Below are 22966 nucleotides of genomic sequence, written 5' to 3'. Positions count from 1 at the left end.
GCATTCCTTGTCTACACTACCCCCATACACCACCACAGGCCAAGGGAGGCACGGAAAACGGACCGCTGTGGAACTCGATCCTTTGAGTCCGCTGGGCTGAGCTCCCAAGGCCTCCAGCAGAGGGCGCGCACCCTTTCCAAAAGCTTGCCCACGGGGAGAAATGAGCATGCGCTGGAATTTGCGTTTTCCGGCAGAGTGGCGGAACAGTCCTATCGTTTGGTGTCATTTTGCGACACCCCCGTGCGACGCTCAGCGGCAGTGAGGCTGTCATGGCGTCGCCCTTCAGTGGGGTACTACAGCTGACCGACCTGGATGACTTCATCGGGCCGTCTCAGGTGGGCCGGCCAAGGGCAAGTGGCGCCGGAGGAGGGGCCGGGCCTGGCCATGCGCAGCGGGAAACCTCTCCTACCTGTGTCTTTTCCTGAGCAAGAGACCTAGGGCCCAGGGTCTCAGTCAGTCTGCTTCCCTTCTTACCAGCACAGACAACTGAGGCCAGGGAGAGCTGGGCAGCCAGCTACTGGACCCCAAGATGTCCAGGAGGGATTTCCAGAAGCTATGGGAGTATTTAGGGGTGACAGGAAGACTTAATGTTACAAAAAAAAGTGGGGGTTCCTAGTGTCACCTAACTGGTGATACAGAGACATGATTGGGGCTGGACAGCCTCCACACACTTGTGAGACATCCGTTCCCACCCCCTCTCAGGGCCAATTTGTTCATCTGAATGGAAGGGACCATGTTGAAGGGACAGGTGAGATGCCCACTCGGGCCACTCATGTTCTTGACCTTACCTTGAGGAAGATACAGGGGACTCCAGACAGCCCCAGCTGAAAACAGGAGCTGGTGCCCTTGCCCGGTATTCCTTTGTCCCCAGAGCTAGCAGTTCTGTGGCCAAGTCTCATGACCCATAGAAGAGAGGGCTGAGCTGCCACACAGGCAGGATGAACTGGGCATCTTGCCTGGGACCGGACATCCGGAAGGCCATCTCCTAGAAGGCCACCAAGGTTCTGGAGGCAGTAACAGGAGATGTCAGGGGAAGGGGAGAGGCATGAAGTTTCATCTGTGGCAGTGGGTTGGAGGTGACCTCCGAGATATTCCCAAGGAAAGCATGCCTGTCTGGCCATGGTTTCTTGACACACTGGCCTCTGGTGGTGTGCTGCTGTCTGGCACTTAGGAAGGACGGGCTTGTCAGGGTTTCTGCAGACATTCGCTTGCATATAGAGTTAGCGCCAGTCTTCATGCTGATCTGGACCTGGAGGGTGAGTGACCTTGATAATATCCTCACCTTGTACAGAAAAGGGTGGGCAGCCAGAGCTCAGCATGGCTTCAGTGGCAAGGAGGTGGTGGTGGAACTGGCCTCGGTGGTCAGCCTCACTCAGTGCAGCAGCCAGCCATCCCTGAGGCCTAGCATCCTCCAGAGTTACCTTCCCCTAACAGAGCCGGGTTTGGGGTTTCTTCCTGGTGTAGAATTGCATCAAGCCTGTGAAGGTGGATAAGAAGCCGGCAAGTGGCATAGCCAAGATCCACATCGAAGATGATGGGAGTTATCTCCAAGTGAACCCAGTAAGGAGCCAGAGGTCTCGCCGAGTCCCTACTGGGGGCTGGGGACTGGTGGGGGTGGGTGCTGGGGGGCAGATCTGAAACATACCTCCTCTGCCTTATCCAGTCACAGACGTGGCCACCCTGAAACTCCCTGCATCTCTCACTGGTCACAGTCACTGACCATGGGGAGCTGGGAGGGTGAGTAGGGATGCCCAGGTTGAGTGGCCAGCCTGTCCTGTTCTGCATGGGGCCCTTTTGTGGTGATGGCGGATCCTTCCCACCTTCCCCTACTTCCAGTAGCCTAAGATTTTCTGGTTTGGCTCCTCAAGCCCCCCCCTCCTTCTTCTTTAAATGAAAATTAACCCTGACTAGCTGCCCTTTGTACTCTAAGGAATCCCTTTAAAATCCCATGCACCACCGCATGGAGAAGTGATGCCCAGCTATGGAACACTGAGTAGGGGAGGAACCTTGGAGGAACCTTGGGAATGAGTGTGCAGATCCCTGTGAACAGTGAAAAGCAGGATAAAGCTATGACAGAGAAGGCCAGCTGTCTGTCCACAACAGTGGCCCTGTGACACCATAGCACCAGGAGGCCCTGGTTCTCAACAAAGGGTCCGCCCCATGGCTGGAGGGACAGTGGAAGGTGCCCATCACCACTGGGCTGTACTTTAAGGACAAGTGACCTCATCTTTACGGTGCTGCTGCAGCCCGGGCCTGTGGGCCTTGGGTCTCTTGGCGTGGATTAACCTCAGGTTGGGACATTGGTGTAAAGCACGGGCTCAGAGAGCAGTTTGAGGGACTTCTAACCCTCTAGCCTTACTCCTCTGGTCAGCTGGGACCCCTGTAGCTCACCTGGCCCTAGCTCAGACCACTCCTGCATCTGCAGGAGGGCTGAAGGGCTCAGGCTGAGTTTATTCTACTGTGATAAAAAGGGAGAGCTAACTGAAAATGAAGAGTGGCTGGCAAATAGACCCCAGTCAGCTCTCATGCTGTTGTTGGTGGTGTGAGTGGATGTCAGAAGGCTACTTGGAGCTAGGTGGTGGCGGCGCTTGCCTTTAATCCCAGCACTCAGGAGAGGCAGGCAGACAGATCTCTCAATTGGAGGCCACCCTGGTCTATAGAACAAGTTCCAGGACAGCCAGGGCTACACAGAAAAACCCTGTCTCTAAAAACCAAAAAAAAAAAAAAAAAAAGCCTACTTGGAATGAATGTCCTGCCCATCGCCCACAAGACCCTCTGCTCCAGATTCTGCTCACCTGCAGGATGGAAGAACCCAGAGGCTGGAGAAGGCCAAGGTCTCCCTGAATGACTGCCTGGCATGCAGTGGCTGTGTTACTTCAGCAGAGACGGTGCTCATCACCCAGCAGAGTCATGAGGAGCTGCAGAAGGTTCTGGATGCTAATAAGGTGAGCAGTGGGGACCAGCCCCCGCAGCCTACAGCACGTACTTCATCAGGGGAAACTCAGCTGTCCGCCCGCCTGGCTTCCAGCGACTCCCACATCTTTAGGTTTTTTGGCTCCCATGCCAGTGTCCTCTGATACTAAGTGTTAGGGCTGGGGCTTTGGGTTGGGTTCTGAGTATCAACGTGGCCAGCTGTGGTGCAGCCGATGGCAACTCACTGCTGAGGCTGGCCTCTGGCAATCTGTACAAATCCTGCACAGCCAGAGACTCTTGCATTCCAGGTGGCAGCACCCGGTCAGCAGCGGCTGGTGGTCGTTTCTATCTCACCCCAGTCCAGAGCATCACTGGCTGCCAGGTTTCAGCTGGATTCCTCAGACACTGCCAAGAAATTAACTTCATTCTTCAAAAAAATAGGTAGGTGCAGAACCTTGGGTGAACGAGGGCGGCTGGTATGGGGGCTCCTCCCACCCCCAGGCACTTGTCACTCACCCTGAACTGAACTTCGGCTTGAAGCTTCACTCTGGTGGCTGAGGTCAGGACCTTAGGGGAGAAGCCCCCTGAGTTCTGACTTGGTACTTTCACTGACTATCACCCGTCCCTGGGTGTTTTTACAGTTACTTGATTCTTTCGGGTTCTGTTGTTAGTGTTTGGTTTTTGGAAACTAGGTCTCAGATGAGATTGGTCTGAACCTGCAAGCGCTGGAATTACATGCACATGCCCCCTTTGGTCTTGGGGCTTTGGTTTTGTTTTTTTGGTGTTTGGTTTTTGAGACAGGCTCTCACTTTGTAGCCTTGGCTTGCCTTGGCTTCACTGTACATACACTCCTCCTGCCTTGGTTTCCCTATTACTTAGATTACAGATATGTGTTACTGTACCCAGCTTCGGTTACTATTTGTTTTTTAGTTGGTTTTTTGGGGTTTTTTTTTGGGGGGGGGTACTTTTTTTTTTACATGTTTACATATTTATTTTGGATGTGTGTATTGTATGTGTGGGTCACAGGACCGTTTTCAGGACTTGGTTCTCTCCTTCCACTACTTGGGTACAGGCATCGAACTCAGGTCGTCAGGTTTGACAGCAGGGACCTCTCCTTGCTCAGCCATCTTACCGGCTCCATTACTGTTTCTCAGGCATGGTGTCACATCTGTTGTGTTCCGCCTTGGGTCAGCTTTGGCTAACCTCTGTGCCAGGAGCTGGGGTGGAGGATTACACGGGTGTTTTGAGAGCCCCCTACTAAATTGGGGTCCCAGTACCGGAGTGACCAGCAAGCCCATCGGGGGAAGTGGCATGGGCATTCATGGTGCCACCTCCACAGAATGCTGTTCCTGTCTGTTAGATGACCTGGCAACGTATTGTCCACCATGACCAGGAGTCTCGCAGGGGACACCTATTGATAGGCAAGCACCCCGTGCTCTTGTGTGACACATATGTATCATGAGGTCTGACCCTTGCTGTGGTACTAGAAGCCATCCTCAGTCCCCTGGGTCCCAAGAAAAACCAGCAGGGGGGCAGGTGGTTCTGAGAAGAGAAGAGCACCCAGTCCCACATCACCCCAGGACAGTTCCCAGTCCTAGGAGGATTGAAGAGCCAGGAGCATAGTCTTCCACTGGGGTCCTGCAGGAGCTTCAGCTTCTGGCTTAGGGAAGGCAGGCAGATATCTACAACATCTCACTGTGGCTGAGAGGACTCTGAGACATGTCTGCACAGCCCATGCAGGGGTGCAGCAGTGTGGCCAACAGTGTAGCCCTCAGGGATGTAGTCATAAGGAGGAAGCTGTTGGTAAGGCAGAGATCTCTGTACGCACCACAGGTTGAACGGGAGGAGGCCAAAGCATCTAGGGGCCAAACCCTACTGGTGTGAAAGACTTAAACACATTCAGGATGGTGCCAAGGAGAGAACATTCTTTAGGGATTCGCTCTAGGATTATTTAGGGGCAGTGGTGGGGCCACTGGACAGCTCTTGGGTCATCTACACAGCAGGTGCTGTACCTGGTAAAACTGTGCTTCCTAGAGCCCCCATAGAAATGGCATGCTACGGTAACACTGGGGTTCGTGGCCTGTGGTCCACAGTGTTGCCGCACTCAGGACAGAGGTGTTCGGCTGCTAGTTTTTGCCATGGTTAAGGCTAAGGCACATGTTAACCTTCCATTGCCTTCCAGGGGTACACTTTGTCTTCGATACTGCCTTTGCAAGGAACTTCAGCCTTTTGGAGAGCCAGAAAGAGTTTGTGCGGCGATTCCGAGGGCAAGCCAACTCCAGAGAGGCCTTGCCCATGCTGGCTTCTGCCTGCCCAGGTATGTCCATGTATGGCTGTTTAACTGAAGTTAGGACTTGGTATACTGACAGCTTGACAAGGAAAATGGGAATGATGGGGAAGGGTATCTTGAGAGAAGCGTAGAAATGTCAGTACCTAGGAGGTGCCTAAGGCCCAGGACATCACCTGTAGTCACCAGTTCCCATTGGTGATCACCTAGATGCCAGCCTTCCTCGTGACAGTGATGACAGGAGGAATGTCTTAATGCCACAGTAATTTCGTCTGTGAATCGGTCCACCCCCAGAATGTCATGTCACTGCCAAGAGGAGAACAGCTGTTTGTGAACCACCCCCAGGCCTGCCCTGTGCACATCTCAGACCTATGTGTTCCTTTTGGCTCAGGCTGGATCTGCTACGCTGAGAAGACACATGGCAACTTTATCCTGCCCTACATCAGCACAGCCCGGTCCCCACAGCAGGTTATGGGCTCCTTGGTCAAGGACTTCTTTGCCCAGCAACAGGTAAGAGGACTGGGCATCCCCAGATAACATAATGAGTAGTGGCCAGCTGTGACACAGGAGTGAGAGATGACCTGCTGGCTGGCTGGCCACTGAGCCCTTGCCTGTGACCATGGCACTTTCTGGAGGTGTCTCGGTGACTGACACCTAATGTTACTGCCAGTGGAATAAGCTTGGCTTCAGTATCAGTCTTGCTCAGCTGGCCTGTTACTAACTGGGCTGTCTTTTGTCAGGCATCAGGGGGCCCAGTTCTGAGATAAAGGCACTTCTCACATCTAGAGTTGGCTAGACTCCACGTTTAGGGAACAGGAGACCACGGGCTAGAAGCACACCCCACAGGCTGCTGGGTGAACAAATCAGATCTCACCTGAGGTCATTTCTAGCGATTCCCCGGACCCAGACTGAAGTCAGCCACTGACGGAGGGTGAGGAAGGGAGCTGGCTTCCGTAGTACCTGACCCCACCAGCACTGACATCAACCCTGTGCATCCCCTCGGCATGTGCATGGCCACACTTCCCTCGAGTCCGTGCTGTTTCCACTGTGACCTGTTCTTTCTTTCAAAGGCAGTGAGAGCCTCTCTCCTCTGCTGCCACTGGCTGTTAGGGACAGAAGCAGGAGAGGAGATGTGACCCTGGTCACATGATGGCCAGTGGGTGTGAGTAGGTGCACAGGTCATGCCTGGCAGTCATCTCTGCCTCCCATTTCAGTCGGGCCTCTTCTGAGCTTGGCTTAGATGGGACTGAAGCTTTCTATACTCTCTTTGTAGCATCTGACTCCGGACAAGATCTACCATGTGACAGTGATGCCCTGCTATGACAAAAAGCTAGAAGCGTCCAGACCTGACTTCTTCAACCAGGAGTACCAGACCCGTGATGTGGACTGTGTCCTTACGACAGGTGCAGTCACCATGCATAACTCTACCCCCCACTGTCTACAGGGCTCCCCTAGAGCCAAGCACTAGAGTCCAGCAGACCCCAGGGATGTCCCTCGGTGCCTCCAGGATCCTGTGACCAATGGAGACCCAGTTATCAAATCCTTGCTGGTTCAAAAATGAGTCTTGAGGGCAAGCAATACCTCAAGTCTACTCCCTGTGGCTCCCATCTTCACCCCACTTCTAAGTGGAGTAGCCTGTCTCCCGCTTAAGAAATAAACCGTCTGGGAGGCTACACCACCTGCCATGGACTGGCAGAGTAGCCCTGGCTCCCTTTACAGTGCTGCAGACAGATTTGCCTTCCGCTGGGCCTGCAGAGGCTGGCTGGACTCAGCATTCTGAGACCAACTGAGCATGTGCTGTGGTCCTCTGCAGGAGAGGTCTTTAGGCTGCTGGAAGAAGAAGGAGTCTCACTCTCAGAGCTGGAGCCTGTGCCCCTGGATGGCTTGTGAGTTGGTGGTGGGGACTGAGAACGTTTATTTGGGATCAGATGCTGCCTGTGGGGTGGGGCAGTGTCTTGTCCCCTCCTTTCTACCCAGGCTGCCTTCTGGCCGACTCCAGACCTCCCCACAGCCTGGCTGGGGCCCAAGAGTGGCTGAGTTACAGTGTCAAAGCAGAGCCTGCTCTAGAAGCCACCTGAGCTTCCCAGGGCCACCATAAGAACAGTTCTTAAGGTCTGGCTACAAGAGACCTCAGCTGTATTGAGCCCCAGCCTCCTGCACTGACCTGCCCCTCTCCCAGAACCAGTAGTGCGTCTGCTGAGGAGCCCACCAGCCATCGGGGTGGAGGCTCGGGAGGCTACCTGGAGCATGTGTTCCGGCACGCAGCCCAAGAGCTCTTTGGAATCCATGTGGCTGAAGTTACCTACCAACCCATGAGGTTAGCAGGGCAGGCACTGAAGTGAACTTGGGGGGGAAGACCCCTGGAGACCTTGGCACAAGTCTGTCTCCTCTTATGAGCATGAGGTGTGAGCAAGCAGGCCAGGGCACCCGCTTCAGTCTCCTCAGCAGAGACCCTGAGCCAGAATTAGCAGGTGCCTGCTTGGGTACAGCACCTGGGGGTGAGGTTACAGGGTGGGCCCATGGATGCAAGCTGTACCCCTTCTCCATCATCCCTCCCCTGCCTGCAAGCAGCAAAGCCAGAGGGCGTCTGCACCTGGGCAGGGACAGGTTTGCATGGCAATGTGCAGTTTCACAAGTCTTGTACACTTTCAGGAACAAGGACTTCCAGGAGGTGACGCTAGAGAGGGAAGGCCAGGTGCTGTTGCGCTTTGCCGTGGCCTATGGCTTCCGCAACATCCAGAACCTTGTACAGAAGCTGAAACGAGGCCGCTGTCCCTACCATTACGTGGAAGTCATGGCCTGCCCTTCAGGTAGTTCCTCCTAGCATAGCACAGCAGCTTGCCACCAGTGGAAGGTGGAAGGGGTTGGACAGGAGGGCGACACGTCCCCTCTCCACACCCGGGAGTCAGGGGGCTAACCCTGACTTCCCACCATGCCCTGTGCTCTGCCACAGGCTGCTTGAATGGAGGGGGCCAGCTCAAGGCTCCAGATATGCAAGGCCAGGAGCTCCTCCAGCAAGTGGAAAGACTGTACAGCATGGTGAGGAACGAGGCACCCGAAGATGCACCTGGGGTCCAGGAGCTGTACCAGCACTGGCTGCAAGGTGAGGGACCCGAGCAGACCCGCCGCTTGCTGCACACGCAATACCATGCTGTGGAGAAGACCAACTCAGGCCTCAGCATCAGGTGGTAGGAGGCCTTGAGGGTCTGAGAGCCCCAGCGGCTAGCACCAAGACTCCAAGGAAGACCATGTGGGTATCAGCAACAGAGAACACACCAGAGACCTTCAGAATTCAAGGAGAGCCACAAGGATGACTTGGATTCTGTGCTGAAGTGGGTCACTAGCCGCACGTGTCCTTGGCAGTACATGACCTGCGTGCCTCTGGTTGGTAATGTGGTCTATGGCCTGTGCACCTCCAGATTCCACACTGAGCTCTGCACGGTCAGAGTGCAGGCAGGATCAGGGGTAGCCAAGGAGGCTAAAGGTTCGAGGAGGTTCCAGAATCTCTCCTACTGGCCCAGAGTCATGGGCATATTCCCTGCCCTGCCCTCTGGCTGTAGTAGCCTGAGTATGAGCCATTTCGTTTCTGTGGCTAACCCCTAAAGCTACAAAGTATAGGGCAGGTATCAAGCCTGAACCTAGTGGGGCACTTGATCCTCTAAAAACTGGCTGTCATCTGGGCAGTCAGACAGCACCACGCCTGTATGGCTGTGAGAACTCCATAGCTTGTCTCTCTCCCAGCCTCACCACTAATAAACAGGTCTGTACCTCTGGAAGCATCTCCTGTGTGTCTGGCACCACACTGGACCTTTCAAAGTTTATTCACTCTTCTCGGCCCCCAGACATGTATGTCTCAGGGCCCACAACAGCTCCTCCAGAGAGTCCGCCTGTCTGGCCCCCTGAGCAGTAGAGACAAGGAAAGCACCATTTGCTGGTTCTTTAAAGCGGGGTGGCAGGGCCTCAGAGGAATGTTCTGGAGGCCAGGGTTCCAGTCAGCTTGAGATCAGGAGAAGGGGTGTGGAGACAAGCAGCCTCCCCACATGGCTCATTTTTCCTGGGGTGTACTCAGAAGCCCCCACTGCAAGGCCAGGAGCGCCCGAACCTGGGGCTGCGGTGGTTCCAAAGCAAGCTGGAAGCGTGCTCGCTCCCTGCAGAGTACCTCCAGGACCTGGGCTGGTGCCACCTGGCCTGTGAACTCACGCACTGGATCCTCTCTGCAGGGAAGAGTATGCTGGGGAATTGTGGGGCTGGCCAGCTGCCTATGGGGGTGGGGCCAAGCAGAGCATTGCATAGAAGGAAGAGGGCCCTTAACAAATGCCCTTCCCTGATGCCAGGGACATTCAGCTCAATAAATAGTCCCTAGATACCCTCCTAACTACCCAAATGACTGCCAAAGAGGCCCCAAGGATGCCGGCTAGTCCTGAGACTGCTCCACGGGGACACTCGAGCTGGCAGTGCATATGGCCTCTTGAGGCTGCCCCATCCACTGGAACGGCCCAGGCCCCACCACAGGAAGAAGGCCCAGGACACAGCCATACTTACGTTACCCTCAGGAAAGGGTTGTACAAGAGCTCCTCACCCAGTGTCGAAGGCACAGTAGGTATATCATCATCATCTCTCTTCTGCAAAGAGCACAGGCCCCTGATTACAGCTGGGATCCACCAGCCACAGGGAGATTAAGGTGGGTGGCGGACGGTCTGTAGCAGGGCAGACTCTGGCCTAGCCAGCTGCAGCCAGCAGAAGTGTCAGTCTGACTCCCCAGTGACTCCCTTTCTGGACTTCCCCCAAACTTCAGGAAGACGACTCCTGCCTCCACCCCTGTTGTGGAGCCAGAAAAGGATGCACCTGGGCCCAGGACAGCTTAGCTCGCACATGGTCGTTGCAGGGCTCCACTTTATGCGCAAATTCAAGATTGTTCAGTGTATGCTCGTGACCACAGAACACCTTCTGCAAGAAGAGGGAGCTCAGTGAACACACATTGCCCCAAGTCAAGGAAGGGACAGGCACTCATCCCTAACCTAGCATCCAACCCACTCTGGTCCACACCACCTTTACCAAAGCAGGACCGGTACAGAAGCACAGGTTGTACCAGGAAGAAGTTCAGTACCAAGCATGTGGACCCCACAGAAGGCTCTCTCACCGTCTGGGGTGGCAGGGTGTCCAGGATCTTGGTCAAGCTCTGGTACATCTGCTGTGCAGTATCCTCCAGATACCAGCCACAGCCTGCCACTGACAGAGCATCCCCTAGGGAGGAAAGAGGGTCAGAAGGGGGTAGGGAGGGCACAGTGAAATTGCATAAGTGGATGAGTCCAGGCTGCAAGGTACCAGAGAAGAGAGCTGGTGGGTCCGGGCATTCATCCTCCCACAGGAAGTAGCTCATGTGGCCAGAGGTGTGGCCCGGCGTCAAGAGGCATCGTACATGGATGGCCCCAAACTGTGATGGTGAGGCATTGGACCTGTGAGGGCTGGAGGGCAAGCCCGGGCCAGGACTCTCCCCACCCCTTCTGGGCGCATGCTCACCCGAAGCTCCTCCCCATGTGCCAGCCTGCGGGTTAGCGCACAGATGCGCTCATCTGCTCCCATCACCGCCAGTCCCGGCCGCAGGTGCACCAGCTCCGCATTTCCACGTGTGTGGTCCCTGTGGAAGAACAGGAGCTTGGTCAAGTCAGGGTGCTAGTGGAGGAATCTGACTTAGGCCTTGGCACACACCCGCTTTACTCACCAGTGGTGATGGGTGGTCAGCACCGTGGTCAGAGACACCCCCTCGCGGCCTGCAATTTCCAGCAGCTGGAAAGAATTGGAGTTGTAGTGCCGTGGGCCACCCATCCCATACTGCGGCACTAGGTTCAGGGCTTAGTTCTCCAGGCAGGCCCAGGACTCAGGACAGCACAGGCCAGGGAAGATATCGGGCAGACAATTAAAAGTACTGGGGCACCACAAACACCAAAGGTAGCCATAACTTCAGGGGAACCCAAAGATAATGCATCAACTGTAAGGTAAAAATACAGGGGATCAGGTCTGCTCCAGACAGAGAGGTAGGGAGTCCCTTGATGGCATCCTTTGTCGGTCCTCACCCTCTTGGGCACAGCCACGTCCACAGCCACTGCCTCCCGTGTGTGCTCCTCAATGATCAGGTACATGTAGTTGTCCTCAAGTACCGGGATGACTTTGACCTTCATGGTCACAGACCTCAGCCAGTCCTCACCTCCAAAAGAGGCACCCCAGCCTAGTGAATCCCTTCTCCTGAGCTGCGCGAGGCAGGTCAGACACACACACACTGGGGGTACAAAAGAAGAGTTGCTCCGCTGCCCAGGAGCTTCTCAGAGGACCCACTTTAGCTCCAAGACCCAAGACTCAGGGGCCGGCGGCCCTGCCCACCTCAGACCCCGCCCCTTGTCCCAGCTTCACCTTCCCCCAAAAGCTACACAGCACTGCGGCTTCCTTCTAGCTCCGCCTCCTAGTTCCGGTAGACCCCGCCTTCCTCCACAGACCCCGCCTCTCTCAGCTACAGTGAGACCCCAAGGCCTGGGTCGACCTCATTCCCTTCTGTCCTGCTCACCCACACATGAGCCGCCAATCTAGCGTCCCTGCCAGAGCGTGGCCGCTGCCTCCCACGCTCCCCTACTCCCCCCCGGCGCGACCCTGAGTGCAGCCGAGATCTGACGGGAGACGCAGGAATTGCGCGTGCGCAAAAGGGAATCCACGCCCCGATAGGGCGCAGGGTAGTGTAGTGAGCATGCTCCATCTCAGCATCAGGCAAGGGCATCTCCTCAAGTTATCCTTCCTGGTGCCCAGGCTGAGCTAGCTCGCGAAGTTCACTGCCCCTGATTATGCCCGTTTCTCTCAGACGGAGGGTGGTAGGGTGTGTCCAGCTTGTTCACCTGCTGGTGTGAGTTCAGCTGACACAGGAAGATATGCAAGAGTCTAGAATTATGAATCCCTACAGGAGGGCAGGACATCCCATATAAAGAAAAAATAGTGCCCACAACTGCAGGTACAGGTTTAGCATTGTCATGCCCTGCTGGATCCAGCTGGCCTGAAATATACGGGGTGCCTGTCTGTATTTCCCAGATGACATGGGGCCCATGAAGGAATGGAATGTGGAAGGAGCTGAGCACTCTCACCCTCTTCGTAAGCACTGAACCGCCTTGCCCTTCCTTGTAGGCAGGATGGGTAGTCTCTAAGATCAACAGAGGCCTTGGCAACACTGGCAACACTCACAGCAACAGCCAGGAAGCAGGCCACCATCAGACAGGTCCGGGGCCAGAATTCCTTTCCCCTATGGAGGATGTGGCAGCCCCAGGCCCCAGGCCAGGGGCCCCACTTCAAGTGACAGAGAATGTGAGTCTTCCCAGGACACTGATGTTGCCTTGGGGTCCTTCCTTTCCTTCACAGACCAGAAGGGATGAAGTCCTGGATCCCGGGTCTGTTCCTGCCCAGGGAAGGAGCTGACCTTGTTCAGGAGGGCTGAAATGCCTCTATAAGAGCGAGGTCCACAGCCCAGGCTGGAGACCCACCTAAATGTGTGTGTATGGGGGCGGGGGTGCCTTCCCAGGTTGTTCCAGGAACTGAGGACTGGTTGCCAAGAGTTTCTGGACACCCAGCCTGGGCTACCAGCCTGGAGACAGAGTATCAGACCGATCCAGAGCTGAGTGAGAAGCAGTGGCTGCAGGTGGCTGTGGGGCTGTGGGGCTGTGGGGCTGTGGGGCTGTGGGGCTGTGGGGCTGTGGGGTTCTGGGTTCTGGTAGGAGCAGAAAGCCCATGAAGCCACTGGCAGCATCTCTCCCCTGGTTACCCACAGATTTCTAAGGAGCTAGTTGATCTCCAGATTGCAACCCATCACCTTCGTGAACAACATGAAGCTGAAGTCTTCGAGCTGAAGAAGGAAGTGAGTAACCAGCTCTGTGTGTCAGCCTGAGTGCATTCAGGAACAGAGTGCACCCCCAGGACAAGCACCATGAAGGGGTTCAGGGGCCTGGGAGTAAACGCACACTTCGTGTCTGTATATGTGCCCCTGCATGTGCCCAGGTGAATACCTACTTGCTCTGGGTGGTCCAGCAGATATTCCTGCTCACCCTTGATGTCCATAGGTTCTTCGACTGGAAAGCCGGGTGCTAGAGCTAGAGCAGCATGGTGACTGCAAGGGACATAGCGTCCAACCAGCAGCCAATCCAGGGCACCACCAGGTGCCACCACAAGAGGTCAGTGGAGAAGCCCAGGCCTGAATGTGTCACCTACCACAGACTCCAGGTTACCATGAACACTTAAGAGAGCCAGGCTGGGCACCTCCACAGGGGCAGTGAAACAGGTGTCTGCTGCTTCCTCCCCTCCCCTCCCCTCCCCTCCCCTCCCCTCCCCTTGCTTCCCCTCTAACCATGAAGGTGCAGCCCAAGCAAGACAGACTCTCTGAGCCTGAGCATGAGCAACGTGAGTGCACAGCCACCTAGCCTAAAGTCTGCCCGCCTTGTGGGGGGCGGGGGGGGGGGACTCCAGAGTTTGATGTCCCTTGCCCAGCCAGCTTTTGTTCACCCTACAGCCATCGGGAGGACAGCAGAAGCTGCAGGAAGAATTGAAATGGGTCCTGGAGCATCACAGAGTCAGGCAGCAGGCGCTGGAGACACGAGTGTGAGTTTCACCTCACCTAGAACCAGCAGAGCCCAGTGGCCAGAAAGATCCTCCTTTGGGGGATGAGGGAGCACCTCATCATGGTCTAGCTGAGCATGTACTGTGTTCGCAGGGCAGTCCTAGGCCAGCAGTTGCAGGGAGCCCGAGAGGAAGCCAGGACAGCTGGTCAGCGCCTGGCTGCCCAAGCCATGGTGAGGGTTTACCTACCCTGTGAGCCTCAAGATGTCGCTGGAGGGAGTCCTACAAACAGAACGAGAGCCCTTGTACACTCCCAGGTGCTGTCTACCTGTCAGGGTCAGCTCCGGCAGGCTGAAGCTGAAAATGCTCAGCTGCAGTTGAAGCTGAAGAAGTTGAATGAGGAGTATGCCGTCCGGCTGCAGCGCTATGCCAAAGAGACAGTGGTGAGCACTTAGGTTCTGTGGCGGTCGGAAGTGGCCTCTGAGTCTTGAGTGCAAGCCTGGCCTGGATGTGCTGGACAGTCATGGGGAAACTTCGTGGTCCCAGGTCCCTGCACAGCCAGCTGGGGTAGGAGGTGAGGTTAGATCCAATCAAGTGCCATCCTACCCAACTCAAGCCCAGCTCCTCCAGCTTGACTGCCTAACCTAGTCCAAAGCCAGCCCCAACCCTAGCTCTGTCCTACCCAACCTCCTCCAGGAGACTGCCAACAGCACGGGTCGGGCAGCCCTTCAGTCGTTCCTGGAGGACACTCTGCAGGACATTCGGGCCGCACACCGCAGCCGAGAGCAACAACTGGCCCAAGCAGCCCGGACCTACCGCAAGCGTCTGGCAGATCTGAGCCGGGGGCAGGAGTTGCTGCTAACCACCTGCAGGTGGGCTCCACCCTGACGCAGACACCAGGGGTGGGGTGGCCCCACATGACCTGCACTGTGGCTTAGCATGCTGCAGGAGCAGTCCTAGGCACAAATAGATCCCAACAGGGCACATGGTACTTCCCAGGGCTACCTTCGCAACAGCCATCGACCTGGAGCCATTACCCATGCACTGGGCCACCGAACTCGGCCACCAAAGGGAGAATGAGGTAATGCTGGGGCCCAGGTGCCCCGTCCATACTGCCTGAAACTACCTTGAAGCCCAGAGGCCCAGCACTCCCCCAGGCCTCATCCCAAGCTCAGAGCCTTTGAGCAGTTGGCCTTGTTCAGTCAATCAAGGGAACCCATAATGTGCTTTACAGTATGGCAGACGCAGGACACTGCTACAGTACCCCGAGAAAGGACCTGGCGAAACTTCCAAGGACGGCAGGTCACAGCCACTGTGAGTGCCCTCCTGTTGGTGGAGGGAAGGTCTAGAGGTCAGGCAGAAAGCTGCACAGCCTTCGTCCATTTGGCCAACCTTGCTGCTGGCTGGGATTCTCCTATCCCTGCTCTGGGCTACCTCAGTTTGTATGGGGGACATTGGTAATCATAGAAAAAATGGATGGCTGCTTTGTTAAGTATCTAATAGGTAACACTTGGGTTTGGTGGGAGCTGACAGTCTGGGTGGCATGGCCAGCCCTAGCTTTGGGCCTCCACACCTGCTGTATAGCAGGCAGGCACTGGAGATAGCACCTCCCAGGGACTGGGGAACCTAAAGGACAAGTTCTGGGGAAGAAGACACCTAGTAGAGGGTTCTCCAGGCCCAGATGCTCCAGAGCCCCAGGCAGTGCTGTGCTGTCCTAAAACCACACAGCAGGCATCATGCCTGCCTGGAGACTGCCCCTCCTGCCCTCCTCCCCTCACAGGGCCCTGGATACTGCATCCTGGGCCCAAATCCAGAAGAAGCTGCAGGACTTCTCCCAGGACACCCAGGTAGTGGGCAAGGAACGGTGGGGGCCCCTCCCTACGCCCTGCCCCGGCTCATGGCTCATGCCTCCACCAGGCAGAGCTGGAACGAGAGCGGGCGCAGCTGATAGTCCGGGCCACCATGGCAGAGCAGCAGCTCTCTGAGCTACAGCAGTATGTGGACCAGCACTTGGGCAGGTAGGCCGGGTGTGACCCCAGGGCCCTAATCTAGGTGGAAGGGAAAGAACCCATGGCCAGAGAGGTGATTTGTCTGATCATCCCAATCAGGTACAAGCAGGAAATCCAGAGACTGAGGAAGTTGGTGAATACAGGAGACCGCCAGGGAGTGGAAGTTATGCCTTCCACTAGGACCCAGCGCCCAAGGACCCGGAGTCACTAGCTAGCTAGTCTCCCAGAGACTACAAATCAAACCTCTTCACAGCCAGCAAGGAACCCACTGCACACCCCACCCCATACAGCGATTCCTGGAACAAACAAGAGTCAGGATTGAAGCCTGTATTGAGTCTTTATTGTATCTAGTCGGCCAGCCTATCAAACAAGGGTCCCAGGGATGGAGGTAGAACTGGACTCTGGGATAGCCTTGGTGGACACCCCACAGGAAGACACAGCTGGCCCAGTACCATGGACATCATAGGCCCAGACTCTGTCCAGGCCCTCACCCACCACAGCTACAGGCTGCCAGGTGGGAAGGGGGAAACGTCCAGATACCACACGGGCCCCTGCAGGTAGCTCTCCTTGCAGCTTGTCCTCCAGCAGTGGGAGCTGTAAGGAGAGAACAGGAGGGAGGAGGGCACAGGGGCAGGTAAGGAAAAGCTGCCCCATCCAGCGAGGCCCAGAACCTATTCCAGCCCGCAGAGCAGCCAAGCGCCAAGAGTGTGGCCCTGACCTCCTAGCAGGACAGCAGACCCAAGACCTACCACACTGGGGGCCAGGAACACAGACACATTGTGACAGTCTCTGAGGCTCACCTGTGGGAAACAAAGATAAAGGCTGGAAGGCATGGGGTCACTGAGTTCTGGCCTCCGGCCCACCCAGGTATCAGTGTGGTAGCATTCAGAGCATGAAACCCGGGAGATAAAGGTATCAGGAGCTGGGTTTGATCTTCAGTTCTGCATAAACTTGGTCTGATGTTGCATGCCTGTAATCCTAGCACTCAGAAGGTAGAGGTAGGAGTTCAATGTTATCCTGGGCTATACAGTGAATTTGAGATAGGCCTGGCCTAGAGATCTCGTCTCAAAAAAAAAAAAAAAAAAAAGATAAAATGAAGTTTGATAAGTTACCTTCCAGAGATCCTTTCGATGGTAGCAGACACTCCCGGAACAACCAGCCCTCCAGGCATGCAGCCTTGCAAGTCCCACAAGCCACGGGTTCAGCTCATAACCCACAGCTGGACGGAGACCACATTGGTGGGCCGCCAGCACCTATGAGAGCCAAGAGTGTGGGACCTGGATGTAGGGAGGGGGCCACCACGGGAGGGGCAACGAACGGACACACAGGCCTTACGATCCTGCCATCACCAGAGCCTAGATCCACCATTTTTCCAGGGCGGCCTCGCAACAGCGACAACACGTGCTCAACCTGCCGGGCACTCGCGCCAACGTAGGGCACCTATTGAATAAGGAATTTGGTGGGCTGAGGCTAGAGTTGCACAGACCAAAGCACCAGGTTGGGGGACGTTTCATGCTTACTAGCTTTCCTTCCTTAGATATCTGCCACACCCAGTGCAGCCCCGCCCCCCTCCCCCCGCCCCAGTAATTCAATCCCAGCTTCATTTATATACCCTTGGTCATGACGACAGGCTCAGGCCCTGCAACGTATTAGTTCCACCTCTCCGTACATCCGGTCCCCTGGTTAGGTCCCGCATCATAATTGGTCCCGCCCATCTTTACGAGCGATCCCACCCATTGATCCACGTCTCGCTTCAGTTTTGGTCCTGCTCCTTCTAAGGAACGTCCAACGTCGCACCTGCAGCCTCAGAGGCACGCGGCGGAAGCCCGGTTGCAGAAGCAGCGCCCACACGGTGTAGGCGGCCAACCCCGAGCCTGCCGCTGCTTGCAATAGCTCCAGCAAGCCCGGCCGCCTCTCGCGCAGTGCAGTCAACGCCTCGGCCGGGTCGTCGTGATCCATGGTCGAGAGATACGCCGTCCAGGGTCGTCCTTCCCAAGGCCTCCAGGCGGGAGCTGGAGGCGGCTGCCCTCCCGGCCACCGCCGGCCTGAGCCGTACTCTTTCTGTCCGGCGCCTACCCCAGCCGTTGCAGCGACCGCATAAGTCTAGATAGAGACTGCGATCGGACGCCGGAAGTGGAAGGGGCCTGTGCGGCCAGTCCGTCACTCATTCTTCTCCCCCTAACCGGGCGTGGCCCCTCCTGTGGGTTCCGGGTGATGGTATCGAGTCTCAATGACCCAGGAGAAAGGCGAGCCTTACAGGGTTTGCCCCTCGTAGGTCTATGGTCCAAGATCTACAGCGGCTAGCCTCTGGGTCCACCCTGCAGACAACTATATGAAACCTCAGCTCTGGATCCCCCTGAGGCCATACTGCTCCTGCCCCGCAGCCCCAGGTTAAAACCAGGGCCACTATAACTGGAAGTCATTCTCCTCATGCGGATTCTGCTGACCAAGACTTCCTGAAATCCTACCAAACACCCAGAAGCAACCCAGGGAGGACGTCCTTCCAGTCCCTCCGACAGCGACGACAACTAGGCGGGAAATAGAGGGTGTTCTGGGGTCGAAGGAGAGGGGCGGGCAGATACAGACAGATGTTGGCTCTCTAGTGAGTGTGGAGGGAGGGGGCCGGATGTGAGAGGCTGGGTGCTGGCAGCTGGCCCAGCCTAGGGTGAAAGACAGCTCAGGAGCCCGGAAGCTCTCTTTCCTTCAAAAATAAAGGGTTGAGTGACTCCTAGTAAGGCCCTGCATGTAAACAGATAGAGCCTTGAGTCAATCTGCTGGACCCCGACCACCTACATTAAAGCTAAATGGCCGTGAATGTAAAGTCCTCCTTGTCTGTGTCCCGTCCTGGCCGGCTCCTCCTCAGCTATCTAGTAGAACCCGTGCTGACTTCCAAATTGAGCATGCCCAAGACCACCACCCTGTCCCCCGGGGTGCAGAGTGTTTTCCTCCAAAACAGTCTGAAGGACGGGTATCCCAAGGCAGCAGAGTATGTGTATTCTGTGGAAAGAGGCTCTACTCCACCCAGCTCAGAATCAAATCGTCACCAGCAGAACTGAAATGGGGCCCTCCCACACACCGAATTCTAGACAGGGTTGCTTGGGCACAGCTATTCTTATCGGCTGCTCCTGGCAGTATTCTCAGGCCTAGAGCACCCAGGGAGCCCTGGCAACTTTACCTGACTGGCACCCACACAAAGCACTCTGCTCCTCAGTTGCCGGGGCTCTACTTGGAGGTGTCTCTGGTGCACACAGGTTTTCCCAGGCTAGTTCCTGTGATTTCGGTCCACCTGCTCACACACACACACCATTCCCCTTGCTGTCTCTGCTTCCACTTTCGGGGCCTTCATCACTCGTTCCCTAGTGCAAACACGAGGTCACTGGCCCAGTCGTCCCCACACCCAGGTGGAAAGGTGCCGGTCTAAGCCCTTAGCACTCCATGGAGTTTGGGGAAATGAGAGTAAGTAGCAGGGAGCCAGTCCAGAGGCAGATGGTGGAAGAAAATGGTGTCACCTGCTCTTCAGGAGTGATCACTTACCCTCATCACCCCCCCCCCTCCATAAGCAGGCCGTCTAAGTAAAAGGAGCATGCTCTCTGCCCTAGCATATGTACAGGTGTTATTTAAGCTATCTGCCTATAAACATTCCAAGGTAGCCATTCCAGGGCCTATGTAGGGTGTGGCACAAGAAGGTACCTTCACTGGCACAGTCGACACAAGGAACCATATGTCTGGTCCCTGCCGAGCCCTGTCCCAGCCTGTTCCTTACCAAAGAATGAATAGTCCACTGGGACTGATGATGGATGAAAGCCTTAAAGGGAGGGCCCGCGAGGATAGAAAGCCATTTCTGGAACTCTACTCCCATTCCACTCAGCACTGGAGCTCACGGTTTCTCAGAAGCCATGAGGTAGAGGTGGCAGGAATCCGCTTGGCTGGGGCCTGAGAAACCTTGTGCACACCTCACTCAAGGGCTTTCAGGCCATAGGCTTTGTCTGTCCAGGGTCTCACTAGCCCTTTACAAAATAAAGAAGCGGCCCAGGAGGAAGCCAGGGACGGCAACAATGGGGCCAGTGGCGGGAAACAGTCCTTAGAGACCTCATTGTGCACTTCTCCCGCCGGAAACGAACCAGCAGGATCCTGCAGTGGAGACCCCACACCCTGCAGGCTCTTTGCCGTGTCTGGATGCTCAGCACGTCGCAGGGGCCTCCGGACAGAGGGGCCCATTCTTCCCCAAGGGCGGGACCAGGCCAAGGATGACTGTATGGCTCACAACGACCACGGAAGGGAATGGCACACTGCCAGACTACAGCACCCCTCCCTAACAGACCTCGTTCAGAGCTGGAAGTGAACCTAAGGAACCCCAATCAGCCCAAGTCTTGAGAACCGCAGCACTTAAGTTCTCAGCCAAGAGCACCCCGGGGTTAGAGGGAAATGGGCCCACCAGTCAGCTGGGTCAGCAGGGCAGGCAGGCCAGGAAGGGTTAGGAGGGCAGCAGAGGGGAGAGCAGGTAAAGTGAGGCAGGAGCAGAGCTGGGTGTGTCGCAGAAGACCAAGTCTACAGTGGCTGGTGTGACCCGGGTTATTTAGTCGTCTATCACCTCACTGCGGGTACCAGGATGCCATTGGAGCCACACCCTTCCCACCCACCCTCCTACCACCCCTCCCCCGTACCCCATTCCCAGAGGAAGGTCCAGCGGGGGCTTGCTCCCAGATCTCTCAGTCCAGTGCCACCTCACACGGGTTGAGGTGGGCTGTAAGGGCAGCTGTATAGACACGGCTGAACTCTTGGAAGCGGGGAGCACACCCCAGCCAGGCTTCACCAAATCGGCTCCAGCCCATGAAAAGGAAGGAGCCCGGGCCGGGACGCACGCCACAGTGCAACAGGGTGCGAATGGAGGCCTGGCCCTGGCCCTCCAAGCCCTCTTTCTGGAACAGTGGCAGTGTCTGGCGGATGACACGGGTGGCCACCACAGTGATGACTGATTCTTGTAGCTCCACGTCGTGGGCGACCCCCTGGATGGTCCCACGGATCACTGTGAAGAGACAACGGTGGCCAGTGGTGGGCATGTGGGAATGTGGGGCAGACCCCAAGATCTCCCACAACAGGAATACTCACCGAAGTCACTGGTGCATGCAGACAGAAGGAGCTCAGCATCACTGCAGGGCCTGCAGGCACCTAGCATGCAAGGCAGGTGATCAGCCAGGCCTGCACTCTCTCAGCACAAGCCCACAGCTCCTCCCAGCAGGAAAAGGCCCCAGAGCTGGTGGTTAAACCCTTCTCCCAGCAACCATTCAGCCTGAAGACACCAGAAGTCACGGTGCGCCCTGCAGGCACATGTCTACTGATGGACACCTCGGTGCCTCATACACATTCCTGCACACCCAACCTCGTAAACTCATACCAACACCGAAGAACATTCTGTGACCTCTCAGAGCTGCCTCCCAGGCCCAGCTAGGGCGGCAGGACATTCTAGTGGACTCTGGTTCTGGGGTCCCCAGCTAGGGCAGAACAGTCAGAGAGCCATCCCCTGCAGGGTCAGGCTGCAAGTTCCAGAAGAGCAAAGCACTGGCCCGGTGCCCTGCAGGGAGGCAGGGCAGGCGTCTCCATGGTGACGAAGAGGCACACTGGACTTTTGTTGGCTGGGCTGGGGGAGGGGAAGGAGGTCACCACCAGGCCAGGGAGCCCTGGACAGCTTTGGCCATAGGCTTTGATTCTGCCCCAGCCCACCCCTTCCCCCAACCCTCCAGACACCAGAGGCCCAAGGCTGGCCTCTTCTGTATTTGCTCCCTCCTGCTCTTTCCCGAAAACGAACCCTGAGGAGCAGGAGGGAAAGGAGGGAGCACTCCCAACCCACCTCCCTATGACCTGGAAGCCACTATGCTCTCCAACAGAGTGCTCTCTGTCAAGCTATGGACGGACCCTCTATGCAGTGGGGTGTCAAGGCCTGGTTAGAGAGTCACTTCCCGACACCAACCTCTTCAGTCAGTCTAGTCACTCACCATCCACACCAAGACCTTGGGCCTGGGGAGGCATTTCTGCACGCTGGTCCTCGTGCAGCTCAAAACGGAAGGCAGCCACTCGGCGGCTGATGTCGCGGTGTGGTGTGGCCTGCAGGAAAAGGGCCCGGCGCTCGCGGGGACCCCATCGTATGCAGCGGCCCCCAGCCAGGTCTGGGCCCTCGGCCAGTAGCAACTCTAGGTTGCCGCCCATCCGTTCAGCGAAGACCTGGGCACCAGCGAAGGGCCGCGCTGGGCGCAAACAGACGATGCTGGGCCGCGTGCCCGGATCGGGGTTGCCCAGGGTCAGGCGCAGCGCTCCGGCTGGGTACAGCCACTCGATAGCGCCCTCAGTACAATCCAGGGTCAGCTGCCCCACGCTGCCGGGCTCCTGGGTCAAGCCGCTGGGGACAGGACGGTGGTTCTTAGGCGGGGTGGCCCTTGTTCCCCTAGCCGGCTCACCCCCTTTCCCGCATCTACCAACACCTGCGTCCACTCTATGGAACAGGTCATTGAGGTCTGGGCGTCCTCAGTTCCCAGTGGGAGGGAGGCACCTAACACAAGATGAAAACCCCCTCCCCATAATCCCTCCCGGGGACCGTACCTGCCCCTCCAGCTGCAGCGGTCCTCGGAGTAGCCGGCACGAGCAGACGCGGCCAGGAGGCCGCAGCACAGCGCGCAGAGAAGCGCGGCGACGGGCATGGCTCGGGGACGCGCCGGGGCCTCGGGCTGCTGCCCCGGGAGGGTCGGGGCTGCAGCGCGAGCAGCCCGCGGCGCGGCCGCCCGGCCCGGCGCGTCCCCACAACCGGCGACCCCTCGGCGCAGCCCCCTCTGAGCTCCCGGACTGTGGGGGCGGGGCCTTTGCTCTCGGACCAATCGCCACAAGCCCCAGAACTTTCCGCCAATTGCAGAGCCCTCTTGGGGGCGGGGCGGGCTGAAGGCGGGAGCGCGGTCCAGGGCATGTTTGGAGTGTGTAGCGTTCCTGTCTCCCCATTTGGCGATCCCCAGGATCCTGGAAGCTTTGGTGGGTGGGTGAGTGGGGGTCGCTGTCGACTGGAATCTGGAGGGCAGCTCACTTCACTTGGCCTTCAGTGGACCTCAGTAGGCAGTCGGCAGCCAACATCTGAACACTGGTACCCTGCGGCTGGAACTCCAGGGAAGAGAGATTAGAACCTCTGTGTCCC

The 22966-nt window shown here is 56.9% G+C and overlaps 5 protein-coding genes across 7 annotated transcripts; 2 read left to right on the top strand and 3 right to left on the bottom strand.

Annotated features, from left to right (window-relative positions):
- Positions 1-210: 210 nt before the first annotated feature.
- Positions 211-8976, top strand: Ciao3 (cytosolic iron-sulfur assembly component 3). Its single transcript, XM_059270282.1, has 11 exons — positions 211-335; positions 1465-1560; positions 2802-2945; positions 3222-3354; positions 5096-5230; positions 5592-5710; positions 6474-6603; positions 7014-7086; positions 7380-7517; positions 7853-8010; positions 8154-8976. Exons 1-11 carry the CDS (start codon positions 270-272, stop codon positions 8390-8392), a joined length of 1431 nt encoding a protein of 476 aa, XP_059126265.1. The 5' UTR covers positions 211-269; the 3' UTR covers positions 8393-8976.
- Positions 8972-11866, bottom strand: Haghl (hydroxyacylglutathione hydrolase like). The gene is made up of 9 exons (XM_059270283.1): positions 11760-11866; positions 11275-11477; positions 10923-10987; positions 10721-10838; positions 10526-10634; positions 10341-10444; positions 10046-10147; positions 9743-9822; positions 8972-9414 (listed from the first exon to the last, which is right to left on the bottom strand). The coding sequence occupies exons 2-9, from the start codon at positions 11377-11379 to the stop codon at positions 9246-9248; spliced, it is 852 nt and encodes a 283-aa protein (XP_059126266.1). The 5' UTR covers positions 11380-11477; positions 11760-11866; the 3' UTR covers positions 8972-9245.
- Ccdc78 (coiled-coil domain containing 78) lies at positions 11378-16033 on the top strand. Its single transcript, XM_059269885.1, has 14 exons — positions 11378-11461; positions 12365-12541; positions 12756-12872; positions 13002-13088; positions 13291-13401; positions 13737-13825; positions 13938-14016; positions 14101-14226; positions 14480-14655; positions 14783-14864; positions 15018-15097; positions 15564-15630; positions 15701-15801; positions 15892-16033. Exons 1-14 carry the CDS (start codon positions 11378-11380, stop codon positions 16001-16003), a joined length of 1488 nt encoding a protein of 495 aa, XP_059125868.1. The 3' UTR covers positions 16004-16033.
- Positions 16034-16110: 77 nt separating this feature from the next.
- Positions 16111-20407, bottom strand: Antkmt (adenine nucleotide translocase lysine methyltransferase). Of its 3 annotated transcripts, none has more exons than XM_059269230.1 (5): positions 17590-18557; positions 17128-17232; positions 16905-17045; positions 16542-16592; positions 16111-16386 (listed from the first exon to the last, which is right to left on the bottom strand). In XM_059269230.1, exons 1-5 carry the CDS (start codon positions 17749-17751, stop codon positions 16156-16158), a joined length of 690 nt encoding a protein of 229 aa, XP_059125213.1. In that variant the 5' UTR covers positions 17752-18557; the 3' UTR covers positions 16111-16155. The 3 variants fall into 3 exon arrangements, with proteins under 3 accessions (XP_059125213.1, XP_059125215.1, XP_059125214.1); XM_059269232.1 differs by lacking the exon at positions 17590-18557 and adding an exon at positions 17405-17583; XM_059269231.1 differs by lacking the exon at positions 16542-16592 and having other exon boundaries at positions 17590-20407.
- Positions 20408-20445: 38 nt separating this feature from the next.
- Metrn (meteorin, glial cell differentiation regulator) lies at positions 20446-22531 on the bottom strand. The gene is made up of 4 exons (XM_059269229.1): positions 22387-22531; positions 21786-22186; positions 20902-20961; positions 20446-20818 (listed from the first exon to the last, which is right to left on the bottom strand). The coding sequence occupies exons 1-4, from the start codon at positions 22482-22484 to the stop codon at positions 20502-20504; spliced, it is 876 nt and encodes a 291-aa protein (XP_059125212.1). The 5' UTR covers positions 22485-22531; the 3' UTR covers positions 20446-20501.
- Between the last annotated feature and the right edge of the window lie 435 nt (positions 22532-22966).

The sequence above is a fragment of the Peromyscus eremicus genome, chromosome 8a (genome assembly GCF_949786415.1).
Source record: "Peromyscus eremicus chromosome 8a, PerEre_H2_v1, whole genome shotgun sequence".
Classification (NCBI taxonomy): Eukaryota; Metazoa; Chordata; class Mammalia; order Rodentia; family Cricetidae; genus Peromyscus; species Peromyscus eremicus.
The sequence above is the reverse complement of the archived record's forward strand: the minus strand, read 5'-3'. Positions and strand labels throughout refer to the sequence as shown.

What these genes read in the sequence shown, in the direction of transcription:
- Ciao3 (XM_059270282.1), top strand. Translation starts at nt 270, where the DNA reads ATGGCGTCGCCCTTCAGTGGGGTACTACAGCTGACCGACCTGGATGAC. An exon ending in ACTTCATCGGGCCGTCTCAG is followed by an intron (nt 336 to 1,464) that starts GTGGGCCGGCCA and finishes TTCCTGGTGTAG; the next exon opens with AATTGCATCAAGCCTGTGAA. An exon ending in GCTGGCTTCTGCCTGCCCAG is followed by an intron (nt 5,231 to 5,591) that starts GTATGTCCATGT and finishes CTTTTGGCTCAG; the next exon opens with GCTGGATCTGCTACGCTGAG.
- Ccdc78 (XM_059269885.1), top strand. Translation starts at nt 11,378, where the DNA reads ATGGTCACAGACCTCAGCCAGTCCTCACCTCCAAAAGAGGCACCCCAG. An exon ending in CAGGCGCTGGAGACACGAGT is followed by an intron (nt 13,826 to 13,937) that starts GTGAGTTTCACC and finishes CTGTGTTCGCAG; the next exon opens with GGCAGTCCTAGGCCAGCAGT. An exon ending in GCCTGGCTGCCCAAGCCATG is followed by an intron (nt 14,017 to 14,100) that starts GTGAGGGTTTAC and finishes GTACACTCCCAG; the next exon opens with GTGCTGTCTACCTGTCAGGG.
- Haghl (XM_059270283.1), bottom strand. Translation starts at nt 11,379, where the DNA reads ATGAAGGTCAAAGTCATCCCGGTACTTGAGGACAACTACATGTACCTG. An exon ending in ACGTGGCTGTGCCCAAGAGG is followed by an intron (nt 10,988 to 11,274) that starts GTGAGGACCGAC and finishes AATTCTTTCCAG; the next exon opens with CTGCTGGAAATTGCAGGCCG. An exon ending in CTAAGCTGTCCTGGGCCCAG is followed by an intron (nt 9,823 to 10,045) that starts GTGCATCCTTTT and finishes TGCTCTTTGCAG; the next exon opens with AAGAGAGATGATGATGATAT.
- Antkmt (XM_059269230.1), bottom strand. Translation starts at nt 17,751, where the DNA reads ATGGATCACGACGACCCGGCCGAGGCGTTGACTGCACTGCGCGAGAGG. An exon ending in GCTCTGGTGATGGCAGGATC is followed by an intron (nt 17,046 to 17,127) that starts GTAAGGCCTGTG and finishes TGGCTCTCATAG; the next exon opens with GTGCTGGCGGCCCACCAATG. An exon ending in TGTTCCTGGCCCCCAGTGTG is followed by an intron (nt 16,387 to 16,541) that starts GTAGGTCTTGGG and finishes CTCTCCTTACAG; the next exon opens with CTCCCACTGCTGGAGGACAA.
- Metrn (XM_059269229.1), bottom strand. Translation starts at nt 22,484, where the DNA reads ATGCCCGTCGCCGCGCTTCTCTGCGCGCTGTGCTGCGGCCTCCTGGCC. An exon ending in CGCTGCAGCTGGAGGGGCAG is followed by an intron (nt 22,187 to 22,386) that starts GTACGGTCCCCG and finishes TCCTGTCCCCAG; the next exon opens with CGGCTTGACCCAGGAGCCCG. An exon ending in TGCATGCACCAGTGACTTCG is followed by an intron (nt 20,819 to 20,901) that starts GTGAGTATTCCT and finishes GTCTCTTCACAG; the next exon opens with TGATCCGTGGGACCATCCAG.